This window comes from Eublepharis macularius, chromosome 5, assembly GCF_028583425.1.
Source record: "Eublepharis macularius isolate TG4126 chromosome 5, MPM_Emac_v1.0, whole genome shotgun sequence".
Lineage (NCBI taxonomy): Eukaryota > Metazoa > Chordata > Lepidosauria > Squamata > Eublepharidae > Eublepharis > Eublepharis macularius.
This window is the reverse complement of record NC_072794.1, coordinates 28,775,633-28,803,427: the sequence shown is the minus strand read 5'-3', so window position 1 is coordinate 28,803,427 and position 27,795 is coordinate 28,775,633. Positions and strand designations below refer to the sequence as shown.

Here is a 27,795-nt window from a genome sequence, read left to right as displayed (position 1 = left end):
ATCCCACCCTACCTGAACCCCCCCCCCCTTTTTTTACAGTTTAATTCCAATATTAGTGGTGACAAAACAACGACTGGATTTTTCCAAATTCTGAATGAACTGGAATGTTTACTGAATGGTTAATTTTTAAAAATCTTGTTTACAATTATTTTAACTATTAGGCACATGTATTGAAGAGCTCTTACTTAAAAAGAAGCTTCTTCTAACCTTCATCCATTACTGCTGGTTAATGTAAGCTATGGTAAAAGCTTTGCTGTCCATCACTCATGGGAATGGGGGTTAATCAAATGTGCCAAATCCTCAAGCTTATTACTTTGCTTCACCTCCTACCACAAGGGATCTGCAGCAACCAAACCCCACCACAATGGGAGTGCCATGGTGACCCTCTGCCCTCTGAGCCACACAGCCTTCGTGGGCAGCAGGCAGAAAAGGGGGCCAGCAGTCCAAGAGCCCTTCGGCAGAACTGGCTTCCAACCTCTTGAGGCAGGATGGGTGGGAAGGGGGCACGAAAGGATGATGTTAGCTGGCAGTGTCCAGTAGTGGCTAAAGGCATCAGGCTGGCTGGCTGAAGAGCAGGGAATGCGGCATATGTGCACCTAGTGATGCGGGGATATGGTGGCTGAGGGGAACATGTGCCCTTGGGGTGATGCTGGTTAATTGAACTTTCTGGAAAATCAGATTCCAGAAAACAAAGTTTTTACTGTATAAGTAAAAATATTTAAATATTTAAGCAGAATTACAAAATTAATGAGAAAGCTGCGAATGAGAAAGTGTGCTGGGGCATCCAGAGCTTGAACCAGAAAACTTAGGGAACAGGGAACTAGTCATATGAACTTACTGGAACATAGTGTGTTTTAGGCCTCAGAGTCTCTTCAAATATGAAAAGGGACAAAGATTTACAACACAGAGGAGAAGCAACATTGGCCTCAAGACTGGATTGGCCAAGCCTGGTATAAATCCTAGAAACCTTGTCTTCTGCTCTTGTCTGCTCAGCAGACTAGTATCTTCTTGCCAGGTGCATACCAGTACTATAGAAACTGATCTTGCAGGTCTGGATTTGGGTCTGTCCATCTGTGGTTCTAGCCCCGCCCTGATGGAGTGAGAATAAGAAAAGGTGGTGGGAAACTCCACAGTTCAGAGGAAAGGAAACGACTAGGAGGAATACAGGGGAAGGAGACAGGGAACCTAGAGGCTAACTGTTGATTGCTCAGTATTATGCCTAAAATTTCATTACTTCTGTGTTCGCTACTGCTTTATTTGTATTGTGCTTTAAACAAATCAAACAATTCACTGGATTTAAAACAAGCAACAACAACAAAAAAGAAACTTTACTAGCCTGAAACCTTACAATCTTTGATGAGATACAAGACAGAAGGAAAAAGATGGAAGAAATATAGATTAGAAATTTTTGAATCCTAAAGATGGCACCTTTCTCAAAGCTGACAAATATTTTTATGTTGATGGATGATTCCCTTTTACATTTTTTAAGTAACTAGAAAAATGCAAAGGAACAAACAGTGAGTAAAGATAATCTAAGTCATAAGGAGTCTGTTATAGGAAGAAAGAGAAATGTTTTGTGTCAGACTGCAGGAGAAACGAGTATGCCAGTTATAGTGGGAAAAAAAATAGAAGCATATCAATGAACTATGAAAAGTTTCAGGGGACTTTGTGGGCTTTTATCTTGAAAGTGATTTTTGGTTCCTCACAAAATAGATCACAGAGGCTTTATTCAGTTTTCATTTTTATTTAAACTTTGTAGGTGAACCAAGCCTGTGTTATGTCCATGAAGGCGATGGCCTTTGTGAACCATTCGAGATCACCAACAACATTGAGGACTGTGGACTCTACACTCCCAAGGAGTACATGGATCAGTGGGCCTCAGAGGCCTATACTTCCCATCAGGACCAAAAAGCCTGCCCAGTTTCCCTGGTGACTGGAGAACCTCTTGTGAGGGTGAGAGGATGCCCCCCCCCCATCTATGAGTGTTAGTGTTACTTTTGGAAGAAAGTCAGAAACCTCTATGATATTCCTGAGTTTGCTCTCCTCCTCTTTCTATGATCTTCCCAAGTTTGCCCTCTCCCTCTTTCTATGAGTATATATCAGGGACCGTGGAAGGCCTACTTTCACCCACTCCTGACTCATACCTGTCTTTTGGCAAGAAAACTTCCCACTTCTCCCTTATGGAAGGGTTCATAGATTAGTGATAGAGTATCTGTTTTGCATGTGTTGAGTCTATGTTCAGGTTCCAGACATTTGCCGTTAGTCTTCAGTAACTGAGCTGAGAAAGGCTTTGGGCTGATCTAGGTAACCCTGAGATGAGAAATTATGACTTGTAGGACAAGGGGAATTGTATTAAATAAAGACAACTTTCCCATTCCCCTTTTTCCACTATAATATTTTGTGTGCTATGAAATTGTGGTCCTGTGGGGTCAGTGGAATCCCCAGGAATAGCGTTTGGGAGGCAAGGCAACATTGGTGTCCAAAGGGGGAAAGAAATAATGGCAGATATCACTTTCTTCTCCTGCATGAATGCAAATGCCGTTTTGCTGGCAGAACTACCGTTACACTAATGGAACAGTATTTTAGGCTCCTAACTTGTGTCTGGCTTGTACCATTTCACATTCACACAGAAAATCCCTATACCTAGAAACTATACTACAGGGCAAAGGCAGAGAATTTCTTTTTTTGTATAGTGAAGGATTCAATTATATGACATTACCTGCAGCCTAAAGTGGTAAAACTCAGGCACAGGTTTGAATTAAGCTACAAGAGAACTGCTACCAGGCAGTACTGAATGGATGAATCAAAGGAGGGACTAGGGATATAAGGGACTAGAGATGGGCACGAACAGGGAAAAAAATGAACCGTGCAGTTCGTGGTTTGTCGCACTTCACGAACCATGAACTTTCACGAACCTGCCCTGGTTCACAAACCGGTTCATTTGGTTTGTAAAAAGGTCACATCCAGTTCAGCAAATTGTCACTTCTGGGCCAGCAGGTCTGCAGAAAGTCCATCCCCTGTTGCCTAGGAAACTGACTGATCGGCGCCACACTGTCTACAGCAACGAACCAAAAAATGAACCGAACAAACCAGCCTAAAGTTTGTGGCGGTTCGTCAGAAATGGGCTCTGATGAACCGCCAGTTTGCGAACCATGAACCAGCCTAGTTCGTCATGAACTTTGATTCGTATTTCGGTTCGTGCCCATCTGTATAAGGGACTAGGAATACACGGTCTCTATGAGGGTCCATGGAAATAGGTGAAGTGCTGCTGCAGAGTAACAGCATCATGTATGTTCTAATCAAGCATCTGGTGTGTATTCTGATGGAGGGAGTGATGTGAAGAAGGGCCCAAAGGAGACCTTTACAAGCTCTCAGCAGCCAAGAGTCAGTATACGGTTTTCTTTCTCAACTGACTTGCCATCTCTGTCTGCCCCCCCTCTTTCATTAGCCATGGTGCTGGAGTCATAGAGATCATACAATAACAGCTCCCTAAAATGAGTTTTTAGATCAGGATGTAGACTCCTCTGTGTGCGTAATTTTTCAAAAGTCTTTCTTTTAGAACACAACAGAAGCATTTTCTTTGTGACTTTCTGATGCCCTTGTATTCTTTCCCGTTCCAAATTGCCCTTTCCCCTAACCCCACAATTGCAAACCTCTTCTTTCCAGGTGTGCAAGCCTAATCTTCAAGACACACTGAAGCATCAGCCTCTCATGGCCTGGTTCCCTTGCACCAGCCATGATGTCCTGCAAGATATCGAGAACGAGAAAATGCTCTCGGATGACAGGATTTGGCTGAAAGTAAGTGCTCCAGCACTCCCAGGAGCAAGGACCCTTTAGGAAAGGTGGCTAGTATGTATGGTTTTCCACATGTAGGGATGAGCTGAAATTTCACATTTAACTCTAGAGATGTACGAAGTCCCTTTGAATCATTTTACAAACCTTCCCTTGAAATACATACTCCACATTGTGCGAGCAGGACTGTACAAATTAATCTCTGAGTTCCCCTTTGGTTCAGTTCTCTTATTGAGATCCTGGGGTTTGGGTTTGTCATCTTCATTCCATACTTCTTATATAAATGGTGAGGTCACCACAGGGACCAGGAACTGGAGTGTGGTGTGTGTGTATATGTGTCAGACATTGATTCTTTACCTTCTGCACCATTGGTGCTCCAGGTCAGAAGAGGAAACTACAGGCAGCTCTATTAAGATAACAGACCAGAATCTTCCTAGTCCTGAAAATCGGCTGATCTCTGTTAGCCAGTCCCCTGCTGCTCCTCCTGTAAAGTTCCCAGATCTGAGAAACTTGTTGCTGAAAGAAGCTCGTAAGCTATCCCTTTGCAAAGTCACCTTGCTTGTGGTCTCACCTCAGACCTGAGTGCTTAACCATCAGTTGTAATATTACTCCAGGCCTCATTGTCTTAAAGATGCCAGGAAGAATGTTTAAGTCAAAGTCTTTAGGAGCTAGGCTAAAAAAGGATACGGGAATTCTGGAAAGGGGGAGTTATATGAGGTATAAACTTCTACCTTTCCACAGCGCTCATGTCTGGTTGCCTGCAGCATTCTGACCTACAGGCAGAGATCGATGCCTTCTTGAGCTTGTGGCAAGTACCGCTATTGTGGTCACTACCATCCATCTTAAAATGAGCCCGTTGCAACTGGCCTCTCTCTCCATTCTGGCCACATTGGGACTGACTGTCCTGCATTCCCATCAAGGTTCTTCATTCTTTACACTGGTAGACAAATCCACTGTGCCAGAGGAAGACTCATTCAATCTACCAACTTCTACCACTTCAGGAGAGGCAGGGGGATGTAGGGCTTATTCCCAGAACCACATCAGCAACACTGTGTCCTCTACCTGCACCAGAAACTTAATTTATTTTTCATTTTATTTAATTTATAGTCTGATCCCCCTGCAAGTGGCCTCAGAGCAGATAAACAACACATAAATACATATAATAAAAACATATAATAAAACACTGGTAGCAATCAAATACTGCACTAAAAGCATCCTAAGGCAGCCCACATTGCACCCCACGTCTCAAACATCCTCAGGATCTCCGGGCAGGGTGGCTAAGATTTGATAAATACAAGGTAGGGGCACATGTTCCCCCCATCCCACTGAGAGGGGCTGGTTGAATGATTCATCTGCCTCAAACCTTCCCCCCCCCCCATTATAGAGCACTGACATCCCTTCTACTCCTTAGAAGGGACTGCATGGTACAGGCAGTGGAGTGGATCCAACGGCATGTCTCCATGGGCACAAGAGTTTATTCCAATGGAACATGATATTTGCAGTTGCCTCCTCTTGGGGCAGCCTGAAATGGACCCCAAATCCTGCTCCTGTGAGAGGAGAGACCCTCCCCCCAACAGTAGGATTTGGGGGGCCATTTCAGGCTGCCACAGGAGGGTAGAGCTGTGAAAGTCATTCTCCATGGGTAGAAGTCCTTGTGCCTGTGGAAACATGCTGTTGGATCCACCCCAGTGACAGAAAAGGTTGCTAGCAAATATGTGAACAGATAGGATGAAACAGCTTCCATAAACTTGTTTGTTTAAGCCATGACCTTTGCAAGCAGCCTACAGACAGTCATATTCTCCATGTTGTGGGTGCTGGCAATTAGCAGATGCTTTGAGCAGGAACAAGAAATAGGGCCTTTACCAGATTCATGAGTTCGGGAAGGATCTCTTTTAAGCATGGTAGAGCCTTTTCACAGACTTTTTTGCAATCTCTCAACATCAAAGGCTCTGAAGAAGGCTCTGCAGAAGATGAGACTGTAGGACACATTCATGGGGAATGGACGGGGTTTCTCTTGTATGTGTTCCTTCTGCTTGCACTGGGTATACTTCATAATATTCCATCCAAATCAGTAAAGCAAATTTGTATTCTGTTATTCTATTTAAGTCACATCTAATATGGTTTGCAAAACTTCACCTTTCCTTTTTTGTCTATATACAAAGAGTTCCTTACTGGGTGGTGTTTACTATAGCTGTTTGTTACTAGCTGGCAGAGCAACTTTTTAACCTCAAACTCAGAGACTTGCTACGTTTTTCGCCCATTTAAAATAATATCCCAACATTTATTGCTGGGTCTTTTTTCATCTGCTAATTCGCTTAGAAAGGAGAGCTAATTATGGATTTTATGGGTGACGGCAACAGCCAAAAGACTAGACCTGCACTGCTAGAAATCCAGTTCTACCCCACATATGGAACTTTGGCAAGAAGGCATGTTGAACTTAGCTATAAAAGAGCATATGGTGTTTTCCAGAAGAGTTGTGTACAAGAGACATGAGGACATTTGGGCAGATGTTTGCAGCTACAAGACTTGGATTAATTAGTGTATTTTTTATGCCTGCCCCTCTTTTTTAATTTTGGAGTTAGATACTTGTTGGAAAACAAGGCAAGCTGCGGGTGAAGGAAGAACAGCCCTAGAGTTGCTAACTGGTTTGAATGGGGAATTCTTTCTGTTTATGTAGCACCCTTCCCTAACAACATGCTTTTGTACCAACCCTAACATTCTTGTTCTTTGCTGTATCCTGGAGCCCAGGTGTGCTTCAACAGACCCAGCACGGCTACCTCATTGTTTGTTTTTCTGGCTTCCGATGGCACTTTGGCTGGGGACCAGCCCAAACCTACTGTAACGGTTCACCTGGGTGATATCAGCGGCCGCAGCCACTTTCTTGGTGAGTGTGCAGACTGCAAAGTGGATCTTCTCTTGCGCTTTTATATGCTGTAAGCAGGAGCATCTCCTCCTTTTCTTTACAGTGTGCATCTTGTAGATCACCGTGAAGTTAAGGCAGGCTGCAGACTGACGGTCTCTCTCTCTCTCTCTCTCTCTCTCTCTCTCTCTCTCTCTCTCTCTCTCTCTCTCTCTCTCTCTCTCTAAGAGCTGAACATGGTTTGAAAGAAGGGACACTGAATGCTGATCATGCTTTGGCCTCTGGTAAACAGGTTTTTGTAGGGTTTTCTTTTGTGTTACAGGTGCAGTTGTAAGCAGAGTGATACCCTTCCACACCCACTGATTTCAGTGGACCTAGAAGGGTCTAATTCTGCTTGGTACTGCACTGCTCAAAACTTGTAAAGTCTGTGAGGCAATAGCAGAATCAAAGAACTACTGGAAATAAAGCTAATGGGGCTAGTCTTTGTGGGCCAGAAGATGTCTGTTGCTGAGCTCCACCATTTGAGGACAGCCAGTAGAGGCTTAAATGGTTTGTTTGTTTGTTTGTTTATGTACTGACTTAAAACGTTTTGTCCCACAGTTGTCTAACCTAAAAGGTTACATTGGAAGGTTTCCCCCAAACATTCTTAGTGCCTAGAAAACTGGCACATGAAAAAATGTCTAGACTAAAACCTTCTCTGTGACACATTTATTTTATGTGTACAGAGTACTTAACATGTTGGAAAATACAGCAGTTTGATTCTCTTTCTGCAGTGTGAAAGGATGTAGTCCCCCCTTCAACCCCTGGAGTTTCTGCTAAACTGTTTCACATATTAGTTGTTTCTTACCTGGGAGCAACACGATTTTCACAAAGAACCTGTTCTGTTAGTAGCACCATATTAATCTCCTGTTCCTTCAAGGCACTGGTTTCCCCGTTTTCTGCCTTTGCAGAACCCTTACTATGCAGGGTTGTTTGTGGAGGAACTTCTGTCACTGGTTGTGCTATAAAGGACTCCAGGATGCATTCTCAATGAGAAAGGTAGACTGTCAGTGAAGTAAAGAAATACATACATTCTAGAGCATGCTCTTGTTTCATGCATTGCACTGGCTTGACCTTCTGTGTCTCACCATCACTCAAGTGAGCTAGATCATATTGCATTTTCTCCTGCAGCTTTATTTTACAGAGAAAGTGGTATGCAGGCTGCTTTTCGTGGAAGCTTGGCAGCCATTACTGATTTTTTTGTTGAAGGAACCCCCCGATAAGTTTCTGTGGAGCTCCAGGGGTTCTTTGGAATATGGTTGAGAAACCTCTGCTTCTCAGGAACTAGTTCATGTTATGGATGAACTGAAAGCATCCCCTGAAATCTCTCTTTTGTTCTTTAATCGCTTTCAGCAACATATGAGCTATCGTGTCAGCAGAATCCGCTGGTTATCAACATAACTGACAGCCTTGCAGTTCACCAGATCAAGTCAGCTATGTTCAACTTTTCCTCTCTTTTTGTGGGCATCTCTGCGGTGGCCCTGCGGACACGTTCTCCCTTAAGCCCTTCCACTCCCAGCAACTGCCTCCCGGAAAATGAGGGACGTGGCCATGAGAAACACAGGTAATTGAAAATTTTGGACTGACACACTTAAATTACAGTTGTTTCCCACCCCTCCATCCCCATCCTGAGCTCCCGGAGGATTTTTGAAAGAGAGAAAGAGAGTCCTGCTGTTTATGATTCTCCCTGGCTGAGAATCGCATCAAGCGGCTTGGTTTTTTTTAAAGACTACAGCTGAGTTTTTTTAAGACTACCCCTCCCAGGTAAGCTTTCAAGACCCAACACGTGAAGAACACATGCCTGGCATCTCATGGAGTTTGGCCCTAAGGAATGACCGCATCTGGGTAAGAAAGAGTGCAGCTGGCAGAGTACTACAGGTTAGCACAAAACCATGATTTATGAATTTGCTTCAAGTCATGTGTTATATCATGGGGAGTTTTGAACTTGGTGATGTTCCTTTATTGTATTGTACAGTTATTTTAGCATGGCCCCTTAAGGAAAAAGCCTTTGTTTTAGTTGCACTTTTCACTTGTAAAGTTAGTTGCTGGCTGAGGCTAGTTATGGCCAGCAGGGCCCAGACGAGGCCTTGCTTATGTTCAATAATGTTCTGAAGCATTTTGATACCAGATGCTGTGAAGTTATTACACCATGGTTTCTGATTCTGGTTTATTGGCTGATCACAAAACATGCTTTGTCAATTTAGTAGAACCTTTAAGACTAACCAACTTACTTGTAGCATAAGCTTCCGAGAACCACAGCTCTCCTCATCAGATGCATCATCAGAGGTGCTCCTGGACTCTTCACTATTTTGCAGCTACAGACTAACACAGCTAACTCTTCTGTATCCATGAAGCCACTAGGGATTTCATTCAGTTCCTAGGCAGAACCCAGTAGGTTTCTTCCCTACAGTGCTACTAAGTTTTAAAAAAATTCATACCATCTGTCACAACCTAAGCCAACAGTGTGTTTTGAACTGGGGACCTAAGGGGAGGGGTGGGGGGTTCTGTGTGCTGACTCATTGCTTTGCAGGCAAAAACTGCAGCGAGATCATCTTTAGAGCATCTATCTGCCTGACATACTCAGGGGCTTATTAGATCTATAGCATGAGACAAAGGACCACAGTCATTGTGCATGAACGTGTCCATTGTGAAATTACTGTTGAAGTCGCTTCTCTGCAAGACTATTATTTTATCACTCTTTCTGTTCAGTGAGAAAACCTGAGCATAAAATGTCTTTGAGAGGGGCCAAGGCTCAGTGGCAGAGCATCAGCTTTACATGCAAAAAGTCCCAAATCAAACCCCTGGCACCTCCACATAAAGAATCAAGAAGTAGAGAGCCACTACCTTGGGGATAGCTTTTTAAAAAGGATTAGACACATTCGTGGAGGCTAGGGCCATACGGACATCTGCTAGCCATGATAGCAAATTGAACTTCTATAGACAGTGTCAGGCTATGGGTGACAGGATATGGTAGACAGGTCTCTGTACCATTGTAGCAAGAAGTCCAAGCTCTTGGTTAAATGGTTTTATTCAGAAATCCAATCATTTCCATATATATGTCCATAGAATTACTCAGAAGCAAGAAAGCATCTAAGCAGTACACGCTCCATTGACAGGAATAGAAACTTCAAGTACATCTCTAAATACCCAATCATTTCCCTCCTCCCACCTAGACCACAGGTTTGCATGGGAAACGGTCTGGGAATTTCTGCTAGGGTTTATACATCAGCCTAGACAGGACAAAAGGCAAAAGATTAACATTTCGGACAGTGCAGGGTCGCTTCTGGGAGCTTCAAAGGAAGAAGATAAGAGAGCTGTGTTCTCAGGATTCTTGAGAAACGAAAGTGATGGTTAGGGCATTTGCCAAATGACATTAAGATACAGCATTAGCAATACACAGAACAATGTCATGGATGTAGGGGTACAGACATGACATACAGAGGCAGTATAGCTCAAAATCTCACATTCTGGGAAGGGTGCAGACTCCAAGGAAAGCCTGTTGCCATTGCAGCCTGGTCACAGACTTCCAAAAATCATCTGGTTGGTAGTTGTTGGATGAGGGTAGACCTTTAGTGTGATCGACAGGGCTTTTTTTCTGGGAGAAGAGGTGGTGGAACTCAGTGGGTTGCCAGCACAGGGGGCAACTCTTGGCGGGAGGTGGTGCCCCTGGTACCACATGTGTGTGCACAAAGTGCACACATGCTCCCAGGGCCAATGACGTCACTTTGGGTCAGTTGGAACAAGAGGGGAGTTTTTAAAAGTTTAAATCGCCCTTGGCGAAAATGGTGGAGTGGCGCGGAGCGGCAATCTAAACTCCCCTCTGTCTGGAGATCAGGGGGCAGGACCACCAGCCATGTGACCATTTTCAAGAGGTTCCGAAGCTCCATTCCATCGCGTTCCAGCTGAAAAAAAGCCCTGGTGATTGACATTTTGACCTTCTTAAAATTCTGCCTTTCTTCTTTATGACTGTTTCTAAGACAACTCATGGCCCTATTATAATCTCTTCTTTTTCATTCAGAAAATCAGTGGTGCAGATACCATTTCTTTAGGATACTTTGGGTTAAAAGGTTTCATTTGGTGGTTCCCCTTCCCTTTAACTATTAACTCTGCTGTTTGCTCTCCTCTTCTCTCCCTCATATCTTCAGTGTTTGTATTACAGTACTGTTTTCCCTTCATAAATATTTTTTTGTCATCTGTTCTTCTTGGTTACCCCCTTCAGTCTCTATGCCTCTGCATACCTTTGTGAAGCCACAAAAGTTATTTGACTCTGTGATGGTTTATAACTACTTCTGAATTTTGAGGCATAAGCATTTTGTAGCATTCTTTTTTCTTATGGCTCTTCCCTGAATTAATGGGGGAGAGCTGGACTTTTCTTTATGACTTATTAATGAGTGTTTTTAAAACAGCCAATGGGCTGGTAGCCTCTCTTCCTTTTAATTCAGAAAATCAACACTGAAGATAACATTTAGGCTGTATGGGGTAAAAAGCTCACTTGGCTCTTAGTAAGTAACCCACACTTTAAAGCAAATATGGCATTGGATAGGGTTGGGGGGAGAACGTGCCAGGGGTCCATTTGATTCAACAGAATTCACAGAGCAGCAGTTGAGGGAATTGCAAGAGCCCACCAGCCTAAAAGTAACCCAAACCAAGCCACAGAAGGAACGCTGTGTGTCATGTGTATCTCGCACTAAACACTTAAAGGAATTGTGGATTTTGAAGGAGGGAGGAGAGACATAAATCAATGGCATTTCAGTAATGGCTCATTAAATTCTGGGCTGAAGATGTGGATTTTTCACCATTTGTCGTACACAAGGCTTGTAGGCTTGTCTTGTAGCCTTGTCGGCTCTCCCACACAGACAGCAAACCCAGAGAGTCTGTTGAGCACCATCGGACTATGGTTTTTGGGATGTATTTGAGTGCTGCATGTTGTACAGTCACTCTGTCTCAGGCTGATTCTGCACACATCGGATAATGCACTTTCAATGCACTTTGTCAATCGTTTGAGGTGGATTTTTTGTTCCGCACACAAAAAAATCCGTTCCAAATGATCTATAAAGAGGATTGGAAGTGCATTACCCAGCGTGTGCGGAATCACTCTCTGTCTAATCTACATCATGGGGCTGTTGATGTTTTTGTGTGGATAAAATGGAGAATGATGCTGCTGATAAAATTTGAGTTCCCAGTGGGGAGAAAAGCAGGGAACAAACAGACGGACAGACATCTGGTCTAATCCAAACACTGAACAGAATGCTGCTTCTCTTGCAATGTGAGAATTTGCATTTAGGTTCCTTCCTCTCTGCTTCTGTCTCTTTCCCCCTACAGTTGTACACCAAATACTTGCAGAGAGCAAAGCAGCTGTATGCTCCCATTTATCCATCATTCTGCTGCAGTTAACTGCTCTTCCAGAAACCAGGGGCTCACACAGTGTTCTGTTACTTGTGAAAAGGGGTACGTCCTCCATGCCAGCCAAGGACAGATGCTGCGCCCAGGACAGGTGAGTGGATGGAGCTATGACTGTGTCATTCCAGATATACTCCCACCAACGACGAGTTTTCAGCTATTGCATCCTATGGGGCTTTCTAATAGGTTGCGTCAGCACAACTTTGTCAAATCCAGTCATGTTGTCTTCTCATTGAATATCTATATGGTTCAGCACTAAGGAGATTTGTAGCAGGGGTGTACTGATAGTGGTTATGCAGCAATGAAACCTCTGGCATCTATCTGTTGATTAAGAAGATGTGGTGGGATGGAATGTTCATGAACATTCTGTCTCCTGAGGGAAGTTGTCAGTAGTAGAGTGGTCTCAATGGTCCAGATTTGTGAGTGGGACGAAAAACCTTTATATGGAGCAAGGGTCACTAGGGGTGTGGGGGAGGGAGTTGTGAATTTCCTGCATTGTGCAGGGGGTTGGACTAGATGGCCCTGGAGATCCCTACCAACCCTATGATTCTATGAGCTTATGGGCAGGAGCAGGTATTCGGACAGGGGTCTGTATAGGAGAGACCCTGGGAGGGAGAGATGGATTGCAAAAATGTTTGGCATCCTAGACAGTAAATTATAAGGAAAGGAAAATTTGTAGACTTTGTAGTGGTAAGGATGAGTTGGAAGACAGGCACAGTGCAAGCCCAAGCAGAGTTTTGCTAATACAAGCCCATTGAAATCAGTGGGCTTAGACTGAAGTAAATCTCCACAGGACTGCACTGGTAGCCACATTTTTGCAAAACACTCCAGTATTCCACTGTGTAGTTTTGGTGCCCTGCATAGCTGCTGCTTCTTTATCACCCCCATTCTTGATTCCCCTCTATTCCCCTACATGTTTCCTCCAGCTGCCACAACCTTCGTTGCCAAAAATATTTCAGGGTTTGGCACACACAACCCCCTCCCCAAAATATTAGGGCTGGGATATGGGACAGTTTCTACAAATGCTAACTGTATACTGAATTGACTTTGGAATGCAGAAACTGGGTTTTCTTTGTGCCAGATGGACACACGAAGCTGCCTTGTGCTGAGTCAGACCATTGGCCTGTCACGGTCAGCACAGTCAGCATACTCCTGACTGTCAGTGGCTTTCCAGGGTCTCAGGCTGAGGTCTTTCACACCACTTACCACCAGATTCTTTTAGCCATGGATTGAACTTAGGACCTTTTGCATGCCAAACAGATGGGGTATAAGTAAAAAATAAATAATATAATACTTTACCACTGGGCCACAGCCCAGTGATAGTGTATCACAGTGCTCCTGCCATAGAATCACCAGATGGCTTTAGGCACATGGCTGTGTCTTGCTCACAGCTGCTGCACCAATGGTGAAAAAGGCCGGGCCACCCAGTGTCCACAAGAGGCTGCACAAGTAGTTGTGTCCTTTCTCCAATCACCGGAGCCGTGCCCAGTGGGGCTGTTTTAAGGCCTGTGATAGCATCAGCAGCCCAGCCTCAGGCATGCTCTCCTCTCTGTGTCTTACTCCTCTCTTGCTTCTCCTGCTGCCTCTGCAGCCTGTGAGGGAGACCAGGAGCCTGCAACCAGGTTGGCTGCAACCATTGGGCTCCCACAGGGTCTCCTCCCTTCCCCACCAGCCAGTAAGCTCTCCCTAGACCCCAACAGTCCCCATGAAAAGTTTGCCTGAAAGAAATTCCTCCAACGAGATCAACTCCTTGAAATGTCAGGAAAGTGAAAACCATGCCCTTAAAACAAATGAGAGGAAATGAAAATTTTAAAATATTCAAAAAGTCCTCCAATGGCACAGCAGGAAAAAAAATGCTGGAAAAATGTCACCCTCGAGGAGCTGAAAGTCGGACGGGCTCCCCTTTCTGAACCCGAACAGCTCTGAGCGGGGATTTATTTCTCTCTCTTTGCAGCTGCATGTACATGGAATACAGAGAACTTGAACCTGACCCATTAAAATATGAATTTAAAAATTCGTTTAAAAATACGTTGTGCAGTTTGGCCTGAAGTGAGTCAGTGGGCAGAGCCGACATTACTCATCACTCTTCCCTTGTACAACTCAAAGTTTGCACCCTGTTAAAGTTACTTACTGGGTGAAGTGCTAAACGAAGGTCAGGTTTCTCTCTACGGTGCAATATAATCCCATCAATAAAAACTACTAATAGTTTTTTTCCCTTTATTTCTTAGAAAGAAATTTTGCTGACTTGCAATTCTGGGCGGTGGGACAGATCTGTGACTTGTGACCCCATTGACTGCCAGGTTCCTGACCAGTCACATGTGCTTTATGCAGAGTTCTCCTGCCCTAAAGGGACCACCTATCAGAAGCAATGCTTCTTCTCCTGCATCAAGCCAGCTAAGCTTCAAGGTATGCATCTGACTTTCAAGGAGGTTTCTCCTTTCAGGGTGGCTAGAGAGGGCAACCAGAACACTTGAAAATTATGTCTGGGTTCCACATCTTATATTTTCAGAGAGAATGTTCTCATCTTCCTGTGATGTTCAGTGCACAAGCTATACACATGATCAATCAGGGCTCTGTGAGGAAGATGAGAAAGTTCCCTTTGTAGATACTATGTTGTAGACAAGAAAGTCCAGTATGTTGGAAGCAAAAAAAAAGATGTTTTAAAACAAATCAAAGACATCTTATTGCAGACTGGTCTTTCTGCGCTCTCAAAAGTCAGAACAACCCTCTTATATTAGATGATTAAATTCAATCATAAGCATGAAGGCTGTTTAACAAAGTTTCCAGCTGAGGTTTTAGCATGCCATCTGCAGTTTTAGAACATCAATTGTATGGACATTCTATTTAATTTTGTATTGTGCGGAGGATGTCGAGTGGAGACTTTGTTCCACTATTTGCTGAATTGCCCAGTGTATAAGGAGTAGAAATGGGCACGAACCGAAATACAAACCAAAATTAAGCACGAACCAGGCCGGTTTGTGGGTCACGAACCACGGTTCGACAGATCCCATTTCTGACGAACCGCCACGAACTTTTAGGCTGGTTCGTTTGTTTTGTTTTTTGGTTTGTTTTTTGGTTCGTCACTGCAGACAGCCTGGTTCCAATCAATCAGTTCCTTAGGCAACAGGGGATGGACTTCCTGCAGACCTTCTCCTGACCCGGAAGTGAACTGCTGGCCCGGACGTGACCCGGAAGTGATTGTTTTCTGACCTGGCTGTGATGTTTTCATGAACCAAACGAACCAGTTCATGAACCAGGGGCAGGTTTGTGAAAGTTCATGGTTCATGGTTTGTGAAATTTGACGAACCACGAACCACATGGTTCAGGGGTTTTTCGGTTTGTGCCCATCTCTAATAAGGAGATGATACAGAATCTTGAAGCAACATGTTGCTGGCACTGTTTTACGATCATATTTTAGAAAACCCTGGATTTATACTAGCAAACAACAATAGCAGACTTTACAGTGGCAACTAGATGTCAGAAGGGTTTTTTCTCCTGTGCATATGGTTATTGTTTAAATGACCAGTGTCTGAAACTTCTCACATTTCAAATAATAGGTTTAGATATCATCCAAACAAAGATTCAGAACAATGGATCCCCTCACCCCTGAGCTTAATAGGGACATTGGATTCTTCTTTCACTACAGATGCTGAATTTCTGCTTTCTCACCCCTGCTCTATCAAGCTAATTAGAGTCTTATTGTGCCTTACACCCTTACTTTAAATACCTTCCTACCTTCTGGCTGGATAAAAATCCTATACAGTTCCACTTCAAAATGTATCTGAAGAAGGGAACTTTGACTCTCAACAGCTCATACCCTGGAAATCTTGTTGGTCTTTAAAGTGCTACTGGATTTGAATCTTGCTCTTGTACTGCAGACCCACTCAGCTACCCACCTGAAACCATCCAAACAAAGAAACTCTTTTTGTACCTGTCTAACAGTGCAATCCTAAGCAGAATTACTCTAGTTTAAGTCCATTGATTTCAATGGGCTTAGACAGGAGTAACTTTGCTTAGGATTGTGCTGTAAAAACACCGGCGGCACCACAGTTACTCCTTTTCTGTTTTCAGTATAGTATTTCAAGCAGTTCTCTGAGTGCTCTGAGCACTCCTTCCAAGCTGTTGCTTCATGTTTATTGTACTGTTATGTGGCCATGTCATGCTCTCTAGACAACGTGTTACTTTCCTTATACTATGGCCAACTAGTTCAGCATCGTATGTGCTTGCGGAAAAAGGGAAATTCTCCATTGCAGGGGAGAGAGATGTAGATGCAAAAGAGAGAAACTCTCAATGGAGAGAGAAAGAGAGTTAGGGAGTGTTCCCACCTTAGATAAGGAGAAGAAATTTGCAAACAAAGAAAATAACACACATGCACAGAAGACATGCAGCGCCCCCTGCCCCTCGTGTCCAAGGCATGCTGAGTCACATGGGCCGATTCCAGACGGCCCTCCCCATGCCGAAAACGCGATATTTCGCGTTTTCCGTGTGACGACGCGCGACGTTTCGGCATGGGGAGGGCCGTCTGGAATCGGCCCTGTTCTACCACAAGCACCAGTAATAAGGATCTTCTATTGGTGATGAGGCAGTACTGCAGGGTTATGCTGAAGGAATGGTCTGTAGGCTGGAGGAAGACTTCATCCTTTGTTGAACTGAGTGATAGGATACAGGCCTCTGTCTCCCTGGGTTGGCGTTGGCTTTAAAAAAAAAAACTTTACTCTTGTGGAAGAATATATTGGAGACTCTCCCTCCTAGTTACCAAGATTTAATTTTCTGGCTGCCTCTGGTGATATGGTGAATATATCTGGGGACCTTGGAAGTGGGCATTTCCTTCAAGAGGACACCTGTCCTTGGGGTTCCAGTTCAGGCTGACAGCCAGAAAGGTCTGACAGTGAGCAAATCAGCATCTTGGATCTGAGGATGCTGGAAGCTTCCAGTGGGGCAGATTCCCCCAGTCTCTACACCTTCACCCCAAAGGTCCCCAGCAGCTTGGCCACAGGGAGCCTGGACTGAACCCAGGTCAAAAAATTCAAAGGAATCTTTGAAATGAGTAACAACAACAACAACATACTGCCCTTTAGGACAACTTAACATCCACTCAGAGCAGTTTACTAGTGTTATCCCCACAACAACAATCACCCTGTGAGGTGGGTGGGGCTGAGAGAGCTCCTAGAAGCTGTGACTGACCCAAGGCCACCCAGGTGGCTTCAGGCGGAGGAGTGCAGAATCAAACCCGGTTCTCCAGATTAGAGTCCTGCTGCTCTTAACCACTACACCAAACTGTGCAGTGAAGGGAAGGGCTCCAGGAGGGGGCTCTCATTTCTTGAAGGGAAGGGTTTTAGCGAGGTAAGAACTGGTACAGCATTCGCTACTGACCTGTTACCCATTTTCCATACTAGATTGTGAGTGAGCACTTCTTATAAGGGCCTGAGTATATATTACATTTCTCCCGGGGATGTCCCTAGGTCAGGTGGAGGGATGTCTTCAGAAGCTCTGCATTTCCCTGGCATGCAGGGGTCTGATTAGAATTGGGACTGTGGTAAGGGAGGCTTAGCCCACCAACGCCCCTACCCTATCTCCCTGCTGTTTTCCTGACCTGCAATGGCCTCAAGAGGCTGCAGTTTGCCCCCTTTGGGAAACAGAATATGTATCCCATTGGTGGATGTTGAGCCTCTGATAGGGCAAATAGCAGGACTGGAGTCCAGTGGCACCTTAGAGACCAACAGGATTTTCAGAGTGTAAGCTTTTGAGAGTCAGAGCTCCCTTCTTCAGACACCTGATAGGGCAAATAATGGCTCCCTAGGGCTATTTCGGGTCAGAAAAATGGCATGTGGGGAATGTCAAAGAGTCTCTCTACACAAGACCTAGGAATGCTCAAGTGACTTCCTTTCTGTGTGGTCTTATATTCAAGTGTGCTCTCTCTCCCTCCCTAGTGGTGCATGTGTATCCACAAAGGGAGAAAAAGTGTAGGATCTTTTGCTTGATCCTACTTGTGTAAGATGTCTTGTGTAGAGACTCAAAGTCCCCTCTTTCCCATGCACCGCAGTGTGCCTGGCTGGGAAGAATAGAATTCCAGAAAGTGTCTCTCAGCCCAACTCTGGGACATCCGCAAGGAAAACATAATGTGCTGTTAAGCCTGTGTGATCTTCCAGGAAATCATTGTGATGCTTGCCAGGTAAAATGTTGCACTACACACACCCCAGTACATCTGGCATGGAGAAGGGTGGAAAGGGTTGGGAAAAACCAGGGTGGGATGCAGCCCGTGGGACCACGTGATTCTGTTTGAATGGGCTCCGTTTCTTTCTCTCCTCTCTTGGAGTCAGGAATGAGTCAGCGGCTGACTTGCCTGGAGGATGGCCTCTGGTCACTCCCAGAAGCTTACTGCAAGTTAGAGTGTGACACTCCACACCCTGTCGCCAATGCGAAGCTGCTGCTGCCCCGATGCCTGCAAGGAAATCATGATGTTGGTTCCGTTTGCCGTTACAAATGTAAGCCTGGATACCACGTGGCAGAAACCACCGAGGGAAAATCCAGGAAGTGAGTAAAACAGAGACGTAACCTTCCTTTGCTCTTTCCTCCTTTTCCCTCTTCTTTCTCAGCACAGATCAGCATTAGAGGTACAAATTACTACACTAACAAGTGAGATCCTAACAGTGATATCCTTCCTTTTGAAATGTAGCACCGTCTGCATTCCTTGGAAGTTACATGGGAAACGAAGCAATTTTTTTCTCAGCATTGGAGCACAGCAAGGATTCCATGTTCATTCAGGCAGTTACTTCAGTTTAAGACTTTACTAACTATAGGGGTCCTGTGCAGGATATCCATCTAATGTTTGAAGTCATGGCGGGAGTGCAGAGAGAAGTAAGGTCGGCTGACATATTGAGGGCAGGCTTCATAGTGTGGTGAGATGAACGATACAGTAAGGGAAGGGGGCTGTGGCTGAGCTCTGGAGCATCTGCTTTGCATGCAGAAAGCCCCCAGGTTCAGCCGCCTGCATCTCCAGTTTAAAAGGCTTAGGTATGTAGTGAATGTGAAAGATCCCTACCGGAGGCCTTGGAGAGAGCCACTGCCCATCAGAGTAGGCAATCAGTACCGATCGATACAGACCAAACGCCTGTCTCCATGTAAGGCAGCATTGTGTGTTTCTGTATATATGTATTTTTTAAGCCATGCTGTAAGCAGAATAAGATATACAGTGGCTGGCATGAACGCATCACAAGATTGTATGAGTTATGGGGTGACTGAAATGGGAAGTGCTAAATAAAGCAGGCCTTTACAGGCTGGACTTGTAGGTCGTGGGGTGACTTCTGACAATGTTTTTCCCAGAGTTCCGTCTAAGACCCAAAGTCAAGCTGTTTGTTTAAGTGATCTAAGGATTTGTGTTTTATGAGCTTAATTTTATATATATATTTATATATATGGTTATTTTGATAGTTATTTTTAGAGTTTGTACGCAAGTTCTTGTGGTTTTAAATTGGTTTGTAAACATCCTTGAGCGCAAGGCAGGAATGAGATAAAAATATTGAATCTCTTAAATAAATAAATGCTCCTAGATTTCAAAGATTTACATTTGGTTAAAGATTGTTTAGCAATGCCTTCTCTACACCAAAAGTTCAAGTTCTTTGGCAAGGAAACCCAAAGTCTCTATTCAGAAATATTATGGAAAGTCAACTTGCATGTATTCACTTGCATCCTTTATTGTAACTTGGATTTAGTAGAGGGATGATTGCACCTCCACCGGGGTGCAGCTTTCTTGCCTCCCCCACTCTTCTGCAAAATGCCCCTTGGGAATGCTGCTGCTGGGGGACAGAGGATCTCCCCCCAGGGACAGCATTTGGGGTGGCATGTTCAGCAAGTGTGGGGAGGTGAGAAAGCAGTCTTTACTCTTAAGGCAAAGAGGGTCTGAAGGGGAGAATAAATTTTGTCTTTGTGAATGGTTATTTGCTTTTTAAAATAAGTCTCTCACACACACACAAATTGTGCCACTCAGTCCTCTACCATTTTACTCCCCTTTATTGTAGCCGAGGGCCTCATGCAGATGAAATAGCAATTTGCCCAAAACTACCTTGCTGTGTTAATGGCGGTGTTTTTTCTGTGCCTCTTATAGGTGATGAAAAGGGGGGATTGAATATAGGGAGGAATTTGTTGAGATAAAATGCCAAGAAGAACCTGTTGTCAAATGTGTGCAGAAGATCTAGGAGGTCACACTGAATTGCATTGCAAAACGTATTTATCAGAATCCAGGAAATTGCAATTTAATTTTTTTTTAATGTTATATTTTTATCCTCTCCCCCCACCCATGGACTCCAAATGCAACTTACGGGAATCAAATCGTAATACAAATTACCATTAAAATTTAATACAGAATAGTCCCTGGGGAGAGGATTCTCAGCCACGCTGTAGCCTGATTGAAGAGTGCTAGCTGCTTTCTGCAGTCACTGTGGTACCTCAAGGTTGCAGTTAAAGATGGAGGGGAGGGAGAGCTCAGCTGGAGTAGGATCCAGACCTGATGAAGAGGTGCCTGGCTGTTTCATGGGCTCACTCCGGGCCTATAGATGGCGATGGGAGGCTGAAAGAAAGAGGATCTGTCCAGATGGAGATGGATAGTATGCACATTTGTTTATGGAAGCAAGTCCCATTGAACAAAAAAGGGCTTTCTTCTGAGTAAACAAGCATAGGATTGGGCTGTAAATATTGACTTGGATATGTACACACTTTTTTCTCCCCAGCAAGAACCCACAGTGGCATGTAGCAGCGTCATTCTCCCCTGCTGCACTGTATCCTCACAACAGCCTCAACAATCCTGTGAGGTAGGTTAGGCTGAGAGTGACAGGCCCAAGGTTGCCAGTGAGCTTCTTTGCCAGTGTGTGTGTGTGTGAGGGTTGAATCTGGGTTTCCCGGTTCTTAATCCAACATACTAGCGGGAGCTATATTTGAAACAAAAGCTTCTAACCCTCCTAACTGGAGAACAGTTTAGAAAGAGAAAAGTGGTTTTACTTAATAGGTCAGAAGTCAGGTGCACTCTGGCACGGAGGGCCACAGAGATCTTTTGTCTGTACCCCTCAGAGCCAAGCTACAAGTGACGCCTGACACAGGTTGGACACTTGTCAGCTTCCCTCAAGTTTTGATGGGAAATGTAGGCGTCCTGGTCTTGCAGCTGTAATGGAGAGCCAAGCTGTAAAACCAGGATGCCTACATTTCCCATCAAAACTTGAGGGAAGCTGACAAGTGTCCGACCTGTGTCAGGCATCACTTGTAGCTTGGCTCTCAGTGTCTTGACATCATTTCCATTACTACACAGCTCTTACCTGCTGACATGTCCCCATAGTCCCATTCCTTCCTTCCCTTCTCTAATCCCTGTGGGGAAAAAACCCTTCACTTTTTAAGCAAATGGTCAAAATACAGCACAATTTATAAAGATTTGCATAATTACACTGTCAGACTTTTTAAAAATAAAAAATGTAGAATTCTAGACTCCCAGTGGTATTGGATGTTTTTCAAAAAAATATTATTTCTGGATAGAAAAAAATGACCACAATTGTAAAATAGTTTGTATGAATAAAATTTGCATTATTTGGCAAGCCTGCAGGATTGGCTTCCTCTGTGGCAGAATTTTTAGATTTTTGTTTTGCAGCAAAACTGTTTCCCCCTCCCCCGCCTTGCAGCCTTCTAGTCTCATATTTCTGATGTGCAGTGAAAAGAGATCCCTCTCCCGTCACTAGACTCACCTGTCTGCCTATTTTGTGTCCTTGGAAAGAGATGAGAGAAAGGTATTGGAAGAGATAAAACAGGTGGCCCCTTAAACACTAACATTTATTTCAGCACAAACTCTTGAGGACTAGAGTCCACTTCTTCAGATGCTATAAATAGATCCTCACTAGGCGTTTGTTTTGGGTATGAAAAAACAGAACAGATCAAGGGGCCATAAAATACAGGGAACTACAGGGTGAAATGGCAATTATGTAAAGTTCATATTAAATCAAGAAAAATAGAGAGACCATTTTGCAGTTATTAAGCTAGTTACCCCTGTACTGGGTAGAGTCCCAGGTTTTGCTAAATAGATAAGACCTGTTCTTTTACAAGATAAGAATCCATACATTACCAGGTCACTGGCATCCTACCTTTTAGTAATCCAGCCTAAAATTAAAAAACTTTTGTGATTGGAGTGAAACTCCTCTTTTAATATTATGGTAATAGCAGTAGTAGTATTTTCGTTTTTGTTTGATCAGGCTCAAGGCTTTTCTTCTCCCACTTCTGTCTGTGACTTCTAAGTAATCATTCAACAAACGTCAAAAGTTCCTTTGGTTTGCCTGGGAGGAAAGGAAGCTATTTGAGAAATCTCCCCATATTCCGATGTGGGTTCAGTGGCATAGCTCTCAGCAGAGCTTTTTTTATGGGAACTCAGGTGGTGGAACTCAGTGGGTGGCCAGCACAGGGGGCAACTCCTGGTGGGAGGTGGTACCCCTGGTACCATGTGCGCATGTGCAAAGTGCGTGCACGCTTCAGGGACCGCGCAATGATGTCACTTTGGGTCAGCTGAAACAAGGGGGAGTTTTTAAAAGTTTAAATTGCCCTCAGCAAAAATGGTCACATGGCCGGTGGCCCCGCCTCCTGATCTCCAGACAGAGGGGAGTTTAGATTGCCCTCTGCACCATGGCGCGGAGGGCAATCTAAACTCCCCTCTGTCTGGAGATTAGGGGCGAGGCCACCGGCCATGTGACCATTTTCAAGAGGTGCCGGAACTCCGTTCCACCGCGTTCCCGCTGAAAAAAAGCCCTGGCTCTCAGTCCCTCTGAGAATGTTGATAACATAAGAAACTTCTTCTGCATTGACTAGAGCACAATTGTGCTATTTTGAAATCCATTTTTTAAATACTTGCCCCTTCCTGTGCCCAGTTTTTGTGAGAGGAGCAACCAGATTCAATTACACAATCCTTTATCATTTTGACTTTCAGTAGCTGTTGGAAAGGCATTACTGTGTTCTTCTGAGGCGCTGGTCACCTACAATTAGGGCCCATAAAAATAAATATTAGTTTCTGGTGAGTATCTGAAAGGCTGAAACCTCATAGCACGTGAGGAAAGTTTCCTTATTTAATTTTTCTCCACCCACCTTTTATATAACCTAGACTAGCCTATTCCAGCCAGTGAAAAACACTGGTAACAACAACAGGATGTAATAATATTACAGCCTTTATATTTAATCATTTTAGAGCCCTCATTGTGTAACCTCACACCAGCCTTGTGAGGTAGGACCCTGAACAGCAGACCCTGTCAATAATTCTTGATCCCAGGAAAGTGTCCTATAGAGCGTGTCCGTGGATTCGTGATGTAGTCATCCATCACAGGGGGGCATACTTACAAATCCAGAAACCATTTTACAGTTTCTCTTCTGAGAACTCACAAATCTTTCTACATGGCAGTGCATGTGGCAGATAGGACATTTAGGACATTTAGTGATCAAAAATATATGATAACTTGTAAATTAGGGAGGGCTGAGTAATATAACCAAAAAGTGAGGACCAGTGAGAATGCGTGGTAGTGGGGAAATGGCAGAGAGAGAAGCATCCTTCATCCACATCTCCACCATTTGCGAACACTTGCATAGATTCTTGTATATATGCATAGACACAAATGTATTGTGGATACATTTGTGTACCTGAATGGTTAGAGGAGGAAGGACAGATGAAGAATTCTGGCGCCCTTTACTCCGATCCTCCACTCCCCACTGTCTTTATCACACAAAAATCCCACACCTCCCCAGTTCTCTTTTTCAGTCTGTGGCTGAAGCACAGTTGTTAAGAAGAAGTTTTAGCATAATCCCAGCCAAATTTCCTAAAGCTGGGGAACTTGGGTGGGGTAGGAAGAATACACATTCTAGCTTGAGCTATTACCAAGGTAGGTGGAATCCTTCACTCCCACCACACAACCACCAAAGCCATGGATAGGTTGAATGTCAACTGGTGGAGCACTGGCATTGATCTACATTGGAATTGTGGTAACAGCTGCATCCCTGCTGTCCCAGCATCCCAATCTAACTTGGAAAAGGGGAGCCCAGAATTGCTGTTATATTATTCTACCAATAAATCCCCGCATGTGGCTTTACAAGAAGATCAGATTCCATGTAGTTAGGACCAGGGCCGGATCGAGGGGGGGCAGGGGGTAGCCTGCCCCTGGCGCCGCCAAAGAGGGGGCGCCGGGCGCGGCTGCCAGCTGCCCAGGAGGCTGAGCGCAGGGTTGGGAGACCCTTGCCAGACCTGCCGATGGGGTGGCTGGCTGGCTTGCCGCGCGCGCAGGACCTCCCAGCCTTGCGTTCAGCCACCAGCGCAGCAAGCCAGCTGCCCCAGCGCACGCCCTCACCGCTGCCAGCTCCGCGGCTCACCATGGGCTGGGGCGGCTGGCTGGCTGCGCGGGCGGCACAGGGCAGTGGGGAACGCTAACTGTGCGGAGGTGGCTGAGCACAGGGCTGGGAGGTCCTGCGCGCGCGGCAAGCCAGCCAGCCGCCTCAGCGCACGCCCATGCCACCGCCAGTTCCATGGCTCACCGGGCGCTGGAGTGGCCGGCTTGTTGCGCAGGCGGGCATGGCTCCCGCCCTGCGTGATGACGTCACAAAAGTGACATCACGCAGCGCCGGGAGAGCGCTTGCGCACAGTGCGCGTGGAGCACCCGGGCAAGGTTTACCCCGGGTTCCCAGGCGCCTGGATCCGTCGCTGGTTAGGACAGTTAATTCACATTACATGAAGCTCCATGATTCCTTACTCCTTGGGCAGGGATCCCCAATGTGACACCCATGGGTGCCATGCTGCCCAACAACACCTCTCCTGGCACCTGCCAAGTGTTTTTAGAAAGTGGGTGTGGCCAAGTGGGGCTCATGCCCAGCAGGGCTTCTGATTGACTATGCAAATTAAAATATGGAGGCAGTTGGTTTTATTTTGTCTTTCACTTCTCTTTCCCAGTGTTTTTTTAATAAACAATTCCTACTCTTCTCTCCTGCACTTTCAGGGAGGAAATGGGCACAGGGGGAATTCTCCCTTTGTGCCTTTCTTACATTGAAAATTTCCATTCCAAGCTCCTCATGCTTCCCTTTGGGGAAAACGTGCAGGTACTTGTATTCTACAGGATGAGTAGAAGCAGCATTGGGGGTTGAGGACACCCAAGTTTTGTTAGCAGAGTGCCTTACACAGCAATAGCCACTCCTCTAAGCTTACATGCTTAGAGGAGTGATAGAGACAGCGGCCATTTTTACACGTCTTTAAAATAGCGCGATACTCACGGAAGTCTGCCGGCTTCCTTGCACGATTTTTGATGCCATCCGTTTATAAATTGGAGGCAGGCAGCCGCGAAAGCGCCATCATCACAGATGGAGTCAAAAATCACAGGAGGAAGCCGGCAGCCTTCTGTGAGCATTGTGCTATTTTAAAGATGTGTGAAAATGGCCAGCACCTAGCTCTTTAGCTAACTAAGAGGGAGAGAGAGTACTGCGAAGAAGCAGGTTATTGCCCTGTGAGTACCAATCAGGGGACAAGACAAAGAAGGGACACTAAAAGAAAGAGAGGTGCTGTCCTCACACTCCTAACTGACTAATCCTTGCTGCCCCCTGGTGGGTCTTCTTCTCTTCATCTTTGTATACTCGACCTTGCTGCTTCTAATAAGTTTCAGCTGGGGAAAAGACACAATTTCGAAACAAACACATGCTAGTGGGTTGAAGAATTCAATAGCCCCCATCCCTGCCGTCATCTTTAAATTGCACTTCTAGGCCTCCAGTGTATTTAAAACAGTGGTACTCACTCCTCAGCTATTGCCATCAGCCACCTGCAGATATCACCAGCCAAAAGAGCTACATTTACTTCCACTCCTGGCATGAGGCCTTCACCACAGGGAGGCTTGCAGCTCACCTGTTCTTCTGGCAATGGCTTTTTCAAGGTGGGAACCACCTCTCAAACACAAGCCCCACTGGACAAGGGCTTTGCCCACTTATCTGCTCCATATTTCAGGAGCCATATTGGGGAACAGTGCTCAAAAGGGCCACATGTGACTCCTGAGCCACTGAGTATCACTGTTAAAAAAAAAAAAAACACTTGAGGACACAGAACTCTACACAGTGAAGTGTAGAATTCTGACCTCAAAGAGATGCTGTTCTATTCTTTTGATGTCAATATTTGAATTGTGTCCCAGTTTGCATGTCCTTAGTACATTGATCTGCTTACAATATAACAGATATGATGGGGACAGATGGGTGGGCAGTTAAAAAAATTAAGAAACACTACATTAAATGGAAATGAGGGATGAGGGAAAGAGGCCTCATATATTACATTTTTACCCCCCAAAAAGCCTCAGGACATCACCCACTTCAGTGGATATTTTCAAAGCGGCTTAGTGGGCAGTTGTCCGACTACACAAGTTACTAGCCCGCAGTGTATTTTTACTGGCTGGTCTACTTACTTCATATATTTTAATTATTTTGTGGCATACTTATTGCCAGAACGTGTCAAAAGAACTAGTCTATGAATACTTACACGCCCAGTTGTCTAGAGGCAATTCTTACTCCTCATAAGCAGCCATAAAACTGGATATTTACAACCTTACAAAAAGATCTCCCCAAATCCTTGGGTGTATCGAGACCATTGTCTCGCTAGGCATTATTTATTTACTTCATTTAAGGATCTCCTTTCTTGCTGACATGCCGGACTGCTTAAACAGGTTAAGCTTTTAATCTTTTTACTGCTTCACGAGAGTGTCTAATGGGAGTTCTGAAGAGAAAAAATGTGTTAGATTGTGTGTGTGTGTGTGTGTATGTGTGGGGGGGGGCACTCTGCCTAATGTTCAATAGCATTTTAAAAATTCTGTCTGCAGCTATTCCTTTCTTTTTCTTGGTGAGGCTGGTAAGGATGTCTCCTCCCTCCCTATTCCCACTTCTTTCAACGTTATCCAAACAGTGGAGTAGATTGAAGTGAGATCATAAAAGAGGGGTGAATGTGGGGAAGAGAAATGGAAATAATCTGCAGGGTGGGAACTGGAACCACTTCAGAAAGGCCACCCCGGGTGAATGAGGATAAAGCAAGGATGACCAAGAGCGCAGAGTTTGGCCGCCCGCCACCTAACATTAACTGGAAATGTATACAGCCCTGTTAATATTTTTGCACTAAATGAATTCCACGGTCTTTGCCAAGGAAACCCAGGGTTTTTTCTTCTCCCCCACCCCTTTTGCCCTGTAAACTAAAAAAAAAAAAAGTGCTCCCATTAAAATCTGAAGACCATCTTCATGCATTTTTGTATTTGATTTTGCAAAATAAACTTAACTCGGTTTGCACGCTTTATTTTGAACATGATTATGGTTTGCCAGTTCACAACACAGAGATCTCGTTGATCCCTGTAAATGTTACAAGACAGCGAGACAGGGTTCATCCACTCCCCTGTCTCTTCTCCTCTGCCTGCTGGAGCAGACTCCATTTTTACTCCCGTGTAGGACAGCCATAAATGCATACTGTTTTAAATGTGAGCAGAATTTCTGATTTTCCCCGTACCAAACAGTATGAAACCAAGAGGTAAGGCACAGGTAAATGAACCGTGAAAGGGGGTGTGTAGCCGCATGAAAGTAATTAATACTTAATTCATTAATCATACCTTGAAAGACAGGCAGTAGCTCACACACAGCTAACTTGGATTGCAAGTGTAAAATATCATTTAAAATAAATATGCTGCTGTTTGCCA

General features: G+C 44.7%; 1 protein-coding gene across 1 annotated transcript in view; it reads left to right on the top strand.

Moving 5' to 3' along the window:
• Positions 1-27,795, top strand: part of PAPPA2 (pappalysin 2) — a 151,090-nt gene that overhangs the window by 73,106 nt on the left and 50,189 nt on the right. Inside the window, exons 10-16 of the mRNA XM_054980337.1 lie at positions 1,760-1,953; positions 3,667-3,798; positions 6,541-6,676; positions 8,045-8,255; positions 12,014-12,185; positions 14,320-14,497; positions 18,412-18,625. Coding sequence (XP_054836312.1) covers positions 1,760-1,953; positions 3,667-3,798; positions 6,541-6,676; positions 8,045-8,255; positions 12,014-12,185; positions 14,320-14,497; positions 18,412-18,625 — 1,237 coding nt within the window. The remainder of the gene's footprint in view (positions 1-1,759; positions 1,954-3,666; positions 3,799-6,540; positions 6,677-8,044; positions 8,256-12,013; positions 12,186-14,319; positions 14,498-18,411; positions 18,626-27,795) is intronic.